We start from the raw sequence: 16,372 nt of genomic DNA, 5'->3' as shown, positions 1-16,372 counted from the left end.
TGATCTCGAATTTAATGAGGTCTGTTGTAAATTGTCTGCGGATAACATGTAATTTTTTTATGTATTCGCAAAAAACATCTATTTTTATAACAAATTTGGGTCGTTTTATTTAAAATATACTCATATGAAGCTGTTAGGTCAATTATTCAGCGTGGGTGAATAATATCATAAATAAAAGATAGAAAAATTCCTCTTAGCCGCCTGTTGACAAACTGAACCTCTTTGGAAGACGGCCAAATATTATGACAGTTGATGCCATATATTTTCAGTGCCATGAAATTATACAAAATATTTTTATCTATTTTTATCCATTATGGAGCAGCCAAAGAGGGTAATGTGTTTATCCTATTTGTGTTTTTTAGAGCGGAATTACAAATGGGTTACTTAATTGTGGAGTCATCGTTGCTACTGGATACTTGGAATATATTGCCTATATGCCACTAGACGCCATGACTTTAATCAATTTAGAAATTTTATATTTTCTATATTAGTGTTAGTTCTCTAGCTAGTAGTTGCTAGAAGAATACTGGCGAGTAGGTGGTTGTTACCTAGACAGTCATATACTTGGAGCTTAATAGATTTTTGTTTATAATTTATAAATTAACTAGGATGATCCTGATTAGTATGAATATGTCAAAAGTTAATTACTCGTGTCGAATTTACTCCATATCCATCATTGTTATTCTTATTATTATGCGGTTCTTAAATTTTAAATTAATGAACGTCGGTTAATAATATATACTCGTACTTATTATATTACCATCAAATTATTACAAATTATTTATTAATTAAACAATAACTTTATCATCATTATCAGTAGGTACATATTCATCCATTGCTGTAAACAGGGCTCTCTTCTAGGGCTCGCCATTGCCGAATGCGGCTTTCCTTTTCACTTTCCTCATAACAGCAGTTGTTTTTCGTGTGTTATAATAAAATTATAAATTGCCTCGTGATACACGTAGGTATGCATGGTAATTCGAATGGCTGCTTAATATAATTACTAAGTAAGTAGGAAACATGTTTAAAATGATTATTGATATAACAGCAAATACCAGAACGTTTGTACAAGCCGGTCTGGGTAGGTACCACCCACTCATCATTTATTCCACCGTAAAACAGCAATGCTTAGAATTGTTGTGGGTCGGATTGTAAGAAGAGTTAACCAGTTTAGTACACATCTAGGCACAAGAGACATAACGCATACAAGGTGGTTGGCGTAATTGCGATGTAAGGATTTTGGTGATTGCTTTCCATCAGTTGGTCCATTTGTAAGTCCGTTTACTTATGCTATAACAGAAGAACTCGAATTGATCTGACAAGTTCAGTTAAATGCCAACGATCAGCGCTAACACATTATGGTCTATGGAATTAATTTCTTAATTCGAATGAATTAAGTAATTACTGCAACCCCGAAGGATTATAATTGAAGCTAACGACTTGTAATTTTCTAGCACTACCTCCCGGTCCAATAGACAAAAATAATGAGATTATTTTTCAAAATTAACTCTTGCGCTATTTCAATGAATACCCTTAAACCTTCGTGTTAGAGCTATGAGACTTGTCAATCCGAATATACATAATTACGTTTGTGTTTAAGTATTTAACATAATTTTAATCGTTGATACTTTAGTAACTGTTATATTATTTATTTTTTTATTACAAAATTATGTAAATACTTTTAAATATAAGTTTTTTAATATGATTTATAATTGTAATAATATATATGTTTAATACAGAATATTTGACCATATATTATTTATTTATTACATAAAGTATAGTAAGTAGGTAGGTAGGTGATAAATTGGATAGGTATGAATTGCTTACGAACTATATGATGATATAATTCATACGCAAGTATATTGTTATGTATACGCCAAGGGTCAATGACTTAGTATGATAATATATTAGATATCTACTAATTTAATAAGAAACACGTTACGTCTATATGCAAAATAACAGCTAGTAAAACTGAGCAAAAATGAGCTTTATTCTTGCGTAAATATTTAAGAGCTTATTCCATTAGACTGCTCAAATGCGGGCATTTGCAAGTTACCTCATTAAATTTTTCCTTCAACGCCGAGCACGAGACGAATTAAAAACTCGAATTAGGAACATAAAATGGTGACTATGAAGTTATTCTTGGTATTTAACCTTACAAAAGAAATATATAAAATCTACTTTTGGTTAATTAAAATTAAGTAGTTATTATCAATATCGATAGTGTCAAAATTGTCACATCACTATCAACCCGTCAGCTCCATATTTCAACGAGGCCTCCCTCGCGATCGTGTCGATGATAAAAATTACTTAAAACACCAAACATTTAACATCTTGCCCCCTTACGACCCACACTATCTCTCTCACTCTTAATCAAATTTAATATGTTAGAAAGAGATAGAAGATTGATGCACTCTAGTTTACGTAAAGCGATATGAACTTTACCTACAACAAATTAAGATTGAATTTTACTTGTTAATTGTATCTAATAGTAAATCGTCTCTTGTCTTGTCAGTGAATCTAAACAATACTTCAATGTACGTGAGTGAATTTAGGTGCTATAAAAATATGGTAAATTAATTGTATTTTTTGAGATTTTGTGATTTGATTCGAATGATTTATATTTAAATTTGGAACAAAAGATTTTTATTTTCTTTTCTAGTACAAATAAATAATATATAATATTTACGTTTAAATATATTTATATTGATCTCAAATCGTGAACGCTTAGAATGATATCAAAAATGCCAAAACCACATGTAAACAGTCGTCTTATGTATACCTGGATAGATTTGACTAATTTCTACAAATTAATTGATTATATTCTTTATCATCGTGTAATATCTATATGTAACTTAATATTAAAAATCTATCCTGGCGAAAAATATATTACGCACATCTAATATTAATACCTTTTATAAATATAGGCAAGATTAACAGGTGCGGGACACGTGCAGGTATCCTTACGATGTTTAAGCTCTGAGCGTGGCATGATTAACACAAAACAAGAACACGAAAACTTACTGTTTAGTTCTTATACAAAGTATAAGTCTCATGAGTTACGGTAGCGTTCGTTTCGACTGTCAATTTTCTCTATCACTATGTCAGCATAACATATTAACATACTTCATAACCAACTCCATTCGTTCTGAATCAATAAACGAATATTTCATATCAATCGAATAGTTTTACGTGAATCGTTATAAAGTCAACAAACCAAATTTACTTTTTTAAAATAGTTAGTATGATATATTTAAAATACAAATATGTTTGAACTAAATCGATGTCGTTAAAAATAATGTAACACTAAGCTTAAATTTTTAACAATTAGATTTACTGACTTCGTAAGCCATTAAAATGACTTCTGAGAAACACAAAAACTAAATATTTTCAATTATGATAGTACATAAATATAACTTCTTAATATCATACGGACATACTAACTTTTCGGTATACCTATCATCGGATCTATGTATATATATTGTTGCATTAAATATTATTTAAGTATTATAACAGTATTTTTTTATTAGGAGAAGTACATTTTGACATATGTCGATCTATTAATTAAATAATAAATACATACATAATTATTTATAACATTTTTTTTGCAGATGAACGTCAAATCGTTTGAAGATTAAAATGAGAAAGAAGAGAAAAACGAAGAGGGATTAAATCATAATAAAATAAAAATAAAAACAAAGCGATAAACTCCAACCAAATATAAATTAAATACTCTAAACAAACCTTAACCAGATAGAGACTGGGTGTTTAATAGTGATCATTGCTTAAAAGTGAACAAATATTAAAAAGTACACAACCAGAGTGTACCTCAAAAACAACCTTTTAAAAACATACTTCGATCCTTTTACAAATAAGTAATCGTTTAAGGTGATCTTTTGTTTAAACATTTTTGGGACTGCTGCCTTCAGTTTATTTAGTTTACTTAAAACGAACCCAAGCATTTAAAAAAAACAACCGAACGTGTTGTTTCGTTATCTGTGAGAATTAAAGCGCGCCAATTTGTGATTGTCAGTCAGTTGTTTTATGTGAAATAGGCGCCAAAGTTGGTGCAAAAATTTCGTGTGTGGATTATTGTACTGGTGTCAAAGTGGCTGGAGACGAGCATTTGGACATGTTGGGGGGCCCAGAGTGGGGCCAGCGGGAGGCCACCCCCCCTAGAGACGCCCCCCTGCCGAGTTTCGGTTTCACACAGGAGCAGGTCGCGTGCGTATGCGAGGTGAGAGAAGTTTTTCTTTGTTATTAAATGAGTTTAAGCTGATAATTATAGTATTATTGTACCTTTTATTTCGAAGGGTTGGTTTTCAATTAGTAAATATAATTGGATTATTTTTATTCAAAATTTTTTTAAATAATAATTCTAAACTTATAAACATATCATAACATCTTCGTTCACGCAACATCGAGGTTCGCGGCGTTTTTTATGTCATTGTTAGGCGGACTTACAAATGGGCCACGTGACGGTAAGTTACCACTGCCCATAGACATTGATATTGTAAGAAATATCAATCAATAATAACTCCAATGCGCCACCAATCTTGGGAACTAATATGTTATATCCCTTTTACCATTACCTACACTGGTTGCACACCCTTAACCCAAACCGGAACACAACAATACTAATTTGTAGATATATATCCTACCCAGACGCGCTTGCCCAAAGCTATACCACCAAACATTGGCGTATTGAAGACTATTTATTTGTTAGGTGGAAAATATCATAAATATTTATGACAAATGTACATAGCTCTGACTCAATACAGTCATATTAAATTGTAAATTATTTTACCACTCCGCGGCTATACACGTGTTAAAGTCCCCCTCGTAGTCGCAGCGTGATGTTATAATTATCACTTATTGGCAGTGTTTACGCTCCTTAGCTTTGGAAAGGTGTAAAGCCATTCCTGCGCCTGAAATATCTTCAGTCTTCGATGGTGTGACCAGAGTTAAAAATTTTATTATGTAAAACACCTATAAGCACTACTTGGGTGTAAGGCCGACTCGTGTGCCGACACTTTTATGTAATCTGTGAATTCATCTCCTATCTATGCGAAGTCAGGTCGGATGACTAGTATAGAAAATATATATAAAGCCAGGCAGTGTTGCTAGTTAACGGTATAACGAAAGATTTTAACAAAGCTAATATCTACCTAGACACGCCTCTGTAACATGATACAGAGTCGCCAAGGTTACGGGCGGTTTCTCTTCGTTACGAACCTGGAGTTACTTGTTTTATATGAAAATATCAAAGGAAATAGAAAACAGGAAAGATGAGTACCGAACAGAATAATAATTTCAATTAATATATGGTACGTTATATATAAGTATTAATAAATAAGATGAAGGTATTATTCATGCTTACCAAAAAATAAAAAGCATGGATTTTGTAGTTTTCGATTTTGGGGCAGGATGTATAAATTTAATTGTATTTTATTAACACGTATTTAATTGGTAATTTTGGGCAGAATCTACAATTCAGACTGGGGTCTCCATATCAATCAGAATCATGTAAAATTATTTTTCAAAGATACTCTTAAATGCCTCTAAATAAATTATATTTGGATTTTTGCTTTGTATACGGAAAATTAATCTTCAAAAATACGCTAAACTCAGATTAAGTTGTATTCCAATTCGTACGAAGAAGTTACACTACAATATGAATCTCTCTTCTAACTTCCATTAGATCATTATTGTTGATAAATTTAACGATTTTATCTCGCAATGGAATTTCAATTTTTAATGGCAACTGTAATTTTTGTTCAGTGAATCTTTAATGATGAATCTTAAATGATGTCAATACGAAATCCAGTAATGAATAATTTATTTCTAAATTCTAATTCAAGCTACTGTCGATTAAATTCACATTCCGAACCGATAAGATCTTCACGATGTTAAGCACCGATATATTACAGTAGGTACTTAATGAAGGACGGTATGCCTTACTAAAATGCATTTTTATTAAAAGCAGATCAAAAGTTACGACAGCCTTTGAATTAATCATATGTTTTGATTGTTTTATGCCATATAGCGATAAGTATAATAAGTATTAATTGTAACAAAAAAACACATCTGAGTCCCGTTTGATAATTAGCACGTGGTAATCATTGTAAATAAAAAAAAAAACAATAAAGACAAGACCGATAATAATTCGCCGAACCAAACATTAGCGCGATTCAGAGAAAATATGATCGCGATTTAATTTATTAGTTGTTTATTTAACAGTATTTATCCAGTAATCCGTATTGGCTCAGCGTGATGTAATAAGCTCAAAAAGGCAGGAGGCTTTAAACCCAGCAGTGGGACATTTAATGGCTGTTGCTTTATTTATCGTGTTAAATGTTAATCAAAAGGTTTCCCTCATAAATATTAAACTTCATCAAGTGTGTTATCTATTTCATGCTGAAAACATTGTAATATATTATTTCTATACTAGCGACTAGTTCCGTCTTCACACGACTGCAAATTATTAATAAAGAAAATGATACAATATAAATATAATTTATACCCTAGAGCACGTAGGAATAATGTAGCCATTAATCAGCGATTTTTTTTTTCATTTGGATCTTTGTTTCGTGGATTACCCCTTAAATACAAATAAATAAATGTTACCCCTGTGTAATTATAGTATAGATATAATATTAGTAAATAGAACTTAGTTACAAAATGTAAGTCCATAATATACTTTATACAGATAGCACTCGGCAATAATGTAGCGATTAATCAGCGTATTTTTTTTTTAATTTGATCTTTGTTCCGGGGATTACCCCTTAAATACAAATAAACAAATGTTACCTCTGGATAATATTAATATAAATATATCTATTACCGCAAGCGATATTATATTAATAAATTCAACTTAGCTACAAAACGTAAGTCGATAATATACACACAAAATAATAACATTGTATATTTGGCTGTTGTGAATTACATTGAGCCGAGCCCTCTAATGGATGGTATCAGTTACCACTAATTTCGTGCCCCCAAATAACAGGGATGGTGGAAATAATGAGATTTAGGGGTTGTTACGTTCTCATTGTGTTACACAAGCCATGAGTCGTGACTTTGTTTCAATTTAGCAATTCTTATAATTTGAATATCAGACAACTTCAAAATAATATTTCCGGTCCATAGAGAAGTTTACAATATTAACAAAAACACCCAGAAGACAGTTCGATTTTAATTGGATTATTTATACCTTTAGATAAATTAGGAATGTGATGATGATCGTTTAAAGTTTTTTTTTCTTTTTTTATGAAATAGCCCCTACCTATGCCAGGCAAATAGGCCATATGATCTTTAGTCACCACCGAACATAGACCTTGGCGCCGATCAATTAATAATAACCATTCCTTACATGGTCAATGCCCAACCTCCGTGGTCGAGTAGTGTGTACATCGGTTTTCATGGGTACGCCACTCCGAGGTCCCGGGTTCGATTCCCGGCCGAGTCAATGTAGAAAAAGTTAATTAATTTTCTATGTCGTCTTGGGTCTGGGTGTATGTGGTACCGTTGTTACTTCTGATTTTCCATAACTCAAGTGCTTTAGATACTTACATTGGGATCAGAGTAATGTAGGTGATGCTGTCAAAAAAAAAAAACCTCAGGAACTAAGTTATAATGTCCCTGTACCTGTGATTACACTGTCTCGACCTTCAAACCGGAACATAAAACTAAGTATTGCTGCTTGCCGTAGAATACATGATGAGTAGGAGGTTCTTACCCAGGAAGACTTGTACAAAGCCCTGCCACCAAGTAAATTTTCTTAGTAATAAAATGTTGCAATAGTGTTTTGAAATTCTGTATATGTTTCATGGTCCATCATGAAAAATATTCTCGATACAGTTACAAAAGCGATGAAGAAATAAACATATATGTTGACTTTTAGGCAGGATATATGTTATGTAATTGTATTTAACTAATATTTCAAATGTCAGAAAAGAGTAACTGTTGAGTTTTTGCTGATTTTTCTCGGTAGTATCTACATTCCGAACCGGTGGAAGCTTTACTTTTAATATAGTTCTTTAAAATGACTATATGACTGATCCAATAGTGATGGTATAAACCTATTTGAATAAAGTATTTGATTTTGAACTCTACCTAAAAGTCAATTGAAATTTTACATTTATATCTGTAATCCTTAAATGTCGATAGTGGTCCTGCCTGGATTTAAACCCGACAGATACGTCTTGAATATAAACAATCAAGATAATAAAAATATACATTAGAGTATTTATTATTAAAGGAAACAAAAATTATAAAATTATTTATTTTTATTTATTTTATTTGGGAAACAAACAGTAACATAATACACAAATATATGATTAAAAAAGGTAATACAGATACCAATTAAGTTTCCACTTACAAATAATACAGAATTAGAGCAATTTGAATACAATGATATGAATTTAATTTAATATATTAATTATCTAATCTAACCTAATATAAAATCTGAACACATAAGCATTTAATTAAAATAAAATAATGTTAACAATAATAAATTAGTAAAAATACATCAAATTACATCTTCTTTAAAAGTAACTCTAATTACGATTATCTAAAGCATTTTTAATTAAATTTTTAAAATAATTTAGTGTGGTAAAATTATGATTATATCTTGTAACATACATATTTATTTTTGTAATGTATCTACACAGACGTGCTTTATGTAAATGTACTATTTGCTCCTATCAAGTAATTGTTATTATTTTTCCATTCTTAGGCTTTTTTATTCTATTGATATTTATATTTATCTAGTTGTCGCCCGAGCCTTCGGTCGCATATTAGGGGTTGGTCGTCAGGTATTAGCCATAAAAAAGTAGACTATATTATACCTTGGGTTTCAATCTTGCTTCAAATGAAAGAAATTTCATCAAAATCGGTTCAACGGTTTGGATCTAAAAAGACAACAGACATATAGAGTTACTTTCGAATTTATAATATAAGTAGGTATAGATAATGTCATTCAAATGATACCGTTGTGTTACGAAATTGTTTTTTTATATGTTTTATTTATAGTCTATACGTCAATTAATATAAAATAATTTTTAAACTTGAAATTAATAAATAAAAAATAATTATTTTTATGATGAAATACAATTAGGAAATCGACGATATATAAAAAAAAATAACTCACTCTTTTAAATATTGACGTTATTACAAACTGATGTTATCACTCTATGGCAAAAAAAATTGAAATTTCGAACGATTAAAAAAAAAATATGATGTTCATTGTAAAATCTAAAAGTATATCTTGTTAAGGTGAATTAATGACGACCGTAAGTGATGGGATTTGAAACCATACATTAAAAGTTACACAAGGGGTTCATACAATAGGAACCCTGCTGTTCCGCAACCTGTCACTAATAGTGTATATTAATATGTTAACGAGCTTAATACTTAACAAGGGTGACGTTTGGTGGGGGTTTTACAAGTTTTTTTTTTTTAATTTAAAATTTATTTTTAAAAAAATAACAGTCTATCCCTTCTACGAACGATACCATGTAGAGTTGTTATACGATTCGTTCGGTAGTTTTCATGGAACATTTGACACACAGAGAAAATAAAATAATTATATACATACATACATTTATTTAGATAGATGTATTCAAACAATGCAGTTATTATAAAAATATGTATATATTTTTAGGTAAGGTTCCTCTTTTCGTTTATGAGGAATTGGGCTCGGCTTTGGGCAAGCCCATCTGGGAGTGGTACCATCTACTGATTAGATGTTATACCGCCTAACAGTTTTACTTGAGATCCAGTGTTTATTATCCAAAGGTTGGTAGCGCATTGACGATGAAAGAAATAGTTAAGATTTATCACCGCGCCAAAGTCTATGGGCAGTGGTGACCACTTACCATCAGCTGCCCGTCCAACGAAACAACAATAATGTATAAATTTAATGCTAGCCAGAGCCGAGATGACTCAGTGGTTAGAACGCGTGCATATTAACCGATGATTTCGGGTTCAAACCCAGGCAACTACCACTGAATTTTCATGTCCTTAAATTGTGTTTATATTTCATCTCGTGCTCGGCGGTGAAGGAAAATATCGTGAGGAAATCTGCATGTGTCTAATTTCAATGAAATTATGCTACGTGTGTATTCCATCAACCCCGCATTGGAGGAGCGTGGTGGAATATGCTCCAAACCTTTTCCTCAGAGGGAGAGGAGGCGTTAGCCCAGCAGTGGGAAATTTACAGACTGCTACTAATGTAATGTTGTAATGTTAATGCTGGCGGCATGGTCGACTCATATATAAATATATGGTGTTCTATTAACCATACAAGTAATTGAATGTTTATTGTAATAATTATAAGTGTCCTGACTCTCAGCCTCGTCTTAAAAACGACAAACAGCCGGATGTAAGCAGTGTTATGACGATCTCCTCCATCTAAATAACATTCAAACTCGAACTCAAACTCAAATCCCTATATTCAATATAGAAGCATTACACTTATTGATTTTCAAATTTAACACTACCGCCGGTTCGGAAAAGGAAACACCCTGACCTGAGAAGAACTTGCGATATAAAATCAGCGGGTCATTTTTTTTTTGGCAAATAATAAAATATATATATTGAAAATAATAGAATAGAAATAGCCAGGAGGCGATCGTTTCATTCCCAATGTGTACTATCAATCATAAACTCACTAATTGTGTAGTAACCTTTCGCACACAAGCGTTCCTTAACATTTTTTTTTTTATTTTGCAACAGAAGCATTTTGAACGCTTTCTAGAACCGTATACATTGCCCCACAAAAGTGTTACTGACTCTATGCAGTCGAGTAACAGGAGTAACAATTTTGTGTTTGTTCCTGTACCAATGCTATGAGAATCATATTTTCTCATAAAATCATTAATATTTTTCCGTACATACAAAACATTACAGAATATATATTGAGAAGCAACAGTTAATATTTTGATATCTTTAAAATTATACCACAATGATTCATTCGCTCCTAGGTTATAGATTGCGCGAATAGCCCTTTTCTGCGGCACAAATATAGTATGGATAGCGGCTACGTTACATTAAGTGACTGACGGTCCATTACTTGACCAGATCGGCCAGACAAACCCCAAAGCGGCCTTGCATTTAGCCGTGAGAACAACGATAAACTTGGCATTTGACTTACTGGCATATAAAAAAACTAACTTTTATAAGACGTAAGAGAAGTTATACACAATTCTCTATTTCACCAATTGCTACTACATGCCTCCATAGCAAACTCTATCGTAATCGGTTCTATAGTAACAGTTTGGTTGTAATATGTTCAGTCAGCTTTCTAAGAATAGAACATTTTGTTTGGCTGAACGTGGGAGATATCTTGGATAGAACGAACAATTCTAGAAATTCTTTGTTAGCAAGCTATGTATAGGTTGTTTGTTTTAAAATGTAACATTTTTATATTTATATAACATAGGCCGAAATAAATAGGCCAAATTATATACAGTGGTTACTAACCATTGACAATCTTTACTAATATTATAAATGTGAAAGTAACTCTGTCTGTCTGTCTGTGTGAAGCAAACTTGAACTCCAAAGGACATAGGGTACTTTTTTGCCTAACACATGACAACCAACCCCTAAACCAGGAGCGAAGCCGCGCGTGACAACTAGTAGCAATATAAGCATCTATTAACTACCCCTTACACCATCAATGTGCCAATATGAGTTTCAATGAATTATATATTAATTTTAACCTTTTATGTAAAATAATATGACGTTTTCCATTTTGCAGAAATATCACGAGATATATAAATAAACGCATGGAATGTGATACATAGAAAAGCAGGCCGTGTTGTATTAATATATTATGTATATACATGATATACATGCGGATTGGCAAATGGGTAACCTGATGGTAATAAGCAATCATTGCCAATGCATAGTCATCGTCAATGGGCCGCCACCTTGGGCACTGTCATGTCTATGTTGTCTGTTGATACGGCTCACTCACCCTTCAAATATACCCGGATCCGGAATACAACCATAAAGTACTGTTTTTTGTCGGAAGAATGTCTTATGAGTTGATGGTGTCTATCCAGACGGGCTTGCATAGAGCCCTAGCACCAAGTACAGCAAAAACATGAATATATTTTAATGCTATCTCCTCGGTTAAAACATCTCGGGATGAAGTCTACATGGGCAACTATATTATATTCATCTATATTTTAGTGGTAGTGCCACACTGCTTACCTCCGGGTTGCAGCCGATTGGGCCGGCACGCCCGGGGAAGTACCATTCTCTCACTTAAAATCGGCGTAAAGTGGTAGTTATGCTACTGCGTTTCGTCCGGTATGTGAGAATCCCGGTGGCCCGATCCCCCTCCCCCCCAAAATATAATGGTTGTGCAGAATTTGGTTTTATTACCCCAGGAAGGTACCATCAGCGACTGCGGTGGAGAATCCTTCTCTGGGCATTCATGCTCAGGACGTACATCACCTGAGCAGGGATGCCCAGGCTGCCCTCCGAATTCTGGGGGGGGGGCAATTTTGCGCTCGCCACTGTTCGGAGCAGGCATCATAAGGCAACCCCTACCACCCTTACTGTGGACTTCTGGAACATAAGTGGACTCAACTCCAACTTGAACGCCGTTCACTTGTACCTTGAGACGGCGAAGCCGGCCTTGCTCTTTCTTACCGAGACCCAGATATCCTCTCCTGCCGATACGACTTTTCTCTCTTACACCGGGTACAAATTGGAACATTCCTTTGTACCACGAGCTGGGGTGTGCGTTTACGTCAGAGATGATATCTGCTCTCGACGCCTCGGCAGCCTTGAAGGGCAGGACCTATCGATTATCTGCTTGCGTGTAGACTGCGACGACCATCCGCGAATCTACGCGTGCCTTTATAGGTCCCATAGCGGTAATGCCGAAACCGACCGACTGGTTGAGCATGCCCAAATGGCTACAGATTCCTTGCTGCAGCAGATCCCATCCGCAGAGATAGTAATTCTTGGCGATTTTAATGCCCACCATGCCGAATGGCTTGGATCATGCACGCACGAAGACGGAGTACATTGGCAGAAATGGCGAGAGACTGGTGCGCCTCCCTTCAAGAATACGTGCGTTCTGGTCTCTCGCTAAGGCGGTCTTAGTGAATTTCTGTCAGCCCTCTTTTCCATCTTTTCACAGGGACGGTGAGTCATTGGCCCATACCGCGAAGGAAAAAGCTGATCTTTTAGGCTCTCTCTTCGCGGCGAACTCGACTCTGGATGACCGAGGAAAGTCACCACCAACAATCCCGCGGTGTGATAACACGATGCCAGAGGTTAAATTCCGGCAAAGTGCAGTTCGTAAAGCACTTCATTCCTTGGATATTCATAAGTCGAGTGGACCCGATGGCATCCCTCCAATCGTGCTACGGACTTGTGCTCCCGAGTTGGCGCCGGTCTTAACGCATCTTTTCCGGCAATCTTATGCATTCGGCGTCGTCCCAAACTCCTGGAAGACTGCTTTGGTGCATCCGATCCCTAAAAAGGGCAACCGCTCAGACCCGTCCAATTATAGGCCTATAGCCATCACCTCCTTGTTCTCCAAAGTAATGGAGTCCATTATAAACTTCCAGCTCCTGCGGTACCTAGAGGAGTATCAGTGATTAGCGACCGCCAGTACGGTTTCTGTCGGGGTCGCTCAGCCGGTAATCTTCTAGTTTACCTTACTCATAGATGGGCGGAAGCAGTTGAGAGCAAGGGGGAGGCATTAGCAGCCAGTCTGGACATAGCGAAGGCCTTCGATCGCGTGTGGCACAAAGCGCTTCTTTCGAAGCTTCCTTTCTATGGGCTTCCCGGGAAATCATGCAAATGGATTATCAGTTTTTTGGCAGATCGGAGCATCAAGGTCGTTGTCGACGGTGCATGCTCCGACTTAAAATTCGTCAATGCTGGTGTTCCACAAGGCTTCCAAAAACCGGAACAAACTTGTGTCTGAAATCGAGTCTTCGTTAAACAAAGTCTCGAACTGGGGTCGGCTAAACCTAGTCCATTTTAACCCCAATAAGACGCAAGTTTGCGCGTTAACTGCTAAAAAAACACCATTTGTCGTATCTCCACGATTCGAGAACATTCCGTTAGCCGCCACAGCTTGTATCGGAATACTTGGCGTCGATATTTCGAGCCTCGTTCAGCTCCGCGGTCAATTGGAAGGCAAAGCCAAAATGGCATCAAAAAAGCTCGGTGTGCTCAGCAAGGCAAGACAGTATTTCACGTCGGCCCATCGTCTAAGACTATACAAGGCGCAAATTCGGCCTCACATGGAGTACTGCTCTCACCTCTGGGCGGGTGCTCCCCAGTACCAGCTCCTTCCATTTGACCGTATCCAACGTAGAGCTGCTCGAATTATCGACGATCAAGCTCTTTCCGATCTGCTTGGTCCTTTGGCTTTGCGTAGAGATGTTGGATCGCTCTGCATCTTTCATTTTTCATTTTTCACGGGGAATGTTCCGAGGAATTGTTCGGATTAATCCCGGCTGCTGAATTTCATCTTCGGACATCTCGTCGAAATTCCAAATATCACATTTTCCAAATATCGGTGGTAGTCACTTTCCATCGGGTGAGCCTCCTGCTCGTTTGCCACCTATAACATAAAAAAAAAAAACAAATACAAATATTTTGTATTGATTTTAACTTTTTAAGATTCGTTTATTCGTATGTCAATCTGTCAAGTTTTTTTTCCATGATAAATAATAATATAAAAAACACATTCCAATACAAACGTCCAAAGAAACAAATGTATAAACATAATCCTAGCACAGCGACTCCCGGCATTGGATCCAACCGTAACCTCTAAATCCGTTCTATATTTACAATAAGGACGATAACAAATGAAACATGCATTTTGGCAAAGTTTATTAAACGTATTGAGTTCTCAATACACCTAAATCCGAAGAGCTATTCGTGCAATTTATTGCCTGGGTAAATATTTACTAGCCCTACTCAATATATGACTCATAATAATGAGCATCGTGGTCAAGAGAGCTTTTGGCTAGATTTGAATCTTGTGCGAACATGTTGATTTGCGAGCGTGACAAAGCTATTTGGAGTTTGAGCATATAGTGGTGCTGTTTATGTGTGTTGGGAGGCAGTTCTAATGACGTATGAGGTGTTTAAATGTGTGTACCGGTCTACAGGTTGTGGCTCTGGCCAGCTCATTACTAAAACGCTGATAAAGTGATATGTTTGTTCATAAAAATACAAAATGTTTTTACCAGAAACTGCGTCATTGCCATAACCACACAAAACAACTTTTTGTTTACTCAGGGTTAAAAAAATTGTGTTAAAAAAAATGTGTACGCTTTTACAAAAGAATTAAATGTTCAATATAAAAAGTAATCAAAGTCGCTTTCTGCCTCAGTCTGTATCTCCGTTCGTTTATTCTTAATCGCACAACGGATTTTGGTGCGTATTTCACTAAAATAAAGAGCAAGGGTGGTTTGTAATAACTAGCGATCCGCCCCGGCTTCGCACGGGTGCTAAGCCGCCACTAAATATACTACAGAATGTCTTAACAACGTTCACAGTTTTTCATTCAGGAAAATATTCATTTAAATTACATGCTCTAATAGGCCAAGGCCATATTGATCTATGTATTAAATCTTAAATGCACAATGTATTTAAGGTACTTACTTAATTGGATAAGGATTAATGCTGTATTGCTGAAAATCGCTTCGAAAATAAGCCATTGTTTTTCGTAAAAAGTAAAAGATATAAAATTGTTATTGTGGGTTATCCCTATATGTTGGAGATAGACATACCATCGCAGACTTTTCTGAAGACCTTTTTATGGTGTACAATACTTTAAAAAAATATTTTGATCTATCTCCTAGGGTTGAACCAGCATTTGCAATGTAAGCGCAAAAAATGTGTTTATCTACGACATCATTTTAGAAACATATAAAGTGTTTCTCTACTATATGCATGTATTATACATATAAACCTTCCTCTTGAATCAATCTGTCTATTAAAACCGCATCAAAATCTGTTTTGTAATTTTAAAGATCTAAGCATACATAAGGACAGACAACGGTAAGCGACTTTGTTTTATACTATGTAATGATTTGTAAATATTTTATACAAAATGGCTGAACTAGAACAGTGTACTAGCCAAAATACTGTTTTACGCTTACGTGGCCAACGTTGGCTTAACTTTGAATCAAAACAATGTATCAGCAATTATTATTGTTAGTCTTAGAAAAGCCTACGGAAAAGTTCATCGTAGCATTTTTTTTATCTTCTAAGATACACTCGTAATAACTAATTTTATCTATTACGAATTAGTAAAACACCTTCTGTATATATATTTTGTTATCTTGCAATTTATATAGATAAATATTGTCTTTCGCACTGTGAC

At 34.9% G+C, this 16,372-nt stretch overlaps 1 protein-coding gene across 1 annotated transcript in view; it reads left to right on the top strand.

The window, feature by feature from the left end:
• Positions 1-16,372, top strand: part of LOC113404895 (homeobox protein six1a) — a 42,497-nt gene that overhangs the window by 9,042 nt on the left and 17,083 nt on the right. Inside the window, exon 2 of the mRNA XM_026645969.2 lies at positions 3,612-4,237. Coding sequence (XP_026501754.1) covers positions 4,133-4,237 — 105 coding nt within the window. The 5' untranslated portion in view covers positions 3,612-4,132. The remainder of the gene's footprint in view (positions 1-3,611; positions 4,238-16,372) is intronic.

Source organism: Vanessa tameamea, chromosome 27 (assembly GCF_037043105.1).
Source record: "Vanessa tameamea isolate UH-Manoa-2023 chromosome 27, ilVanTame1 primary haplotype, whole genome shotgun sequence".
Classification (NCBI taxonomy): Eukaryota; Metazoa; Arthropoda; class Insecta; order Lepidoptera; family Nymphalidae; genus Vanessa; species Vanessa tameamea.
This window is presented reverse-complemented; position numbering and strand designations above follow the sequence as displayed.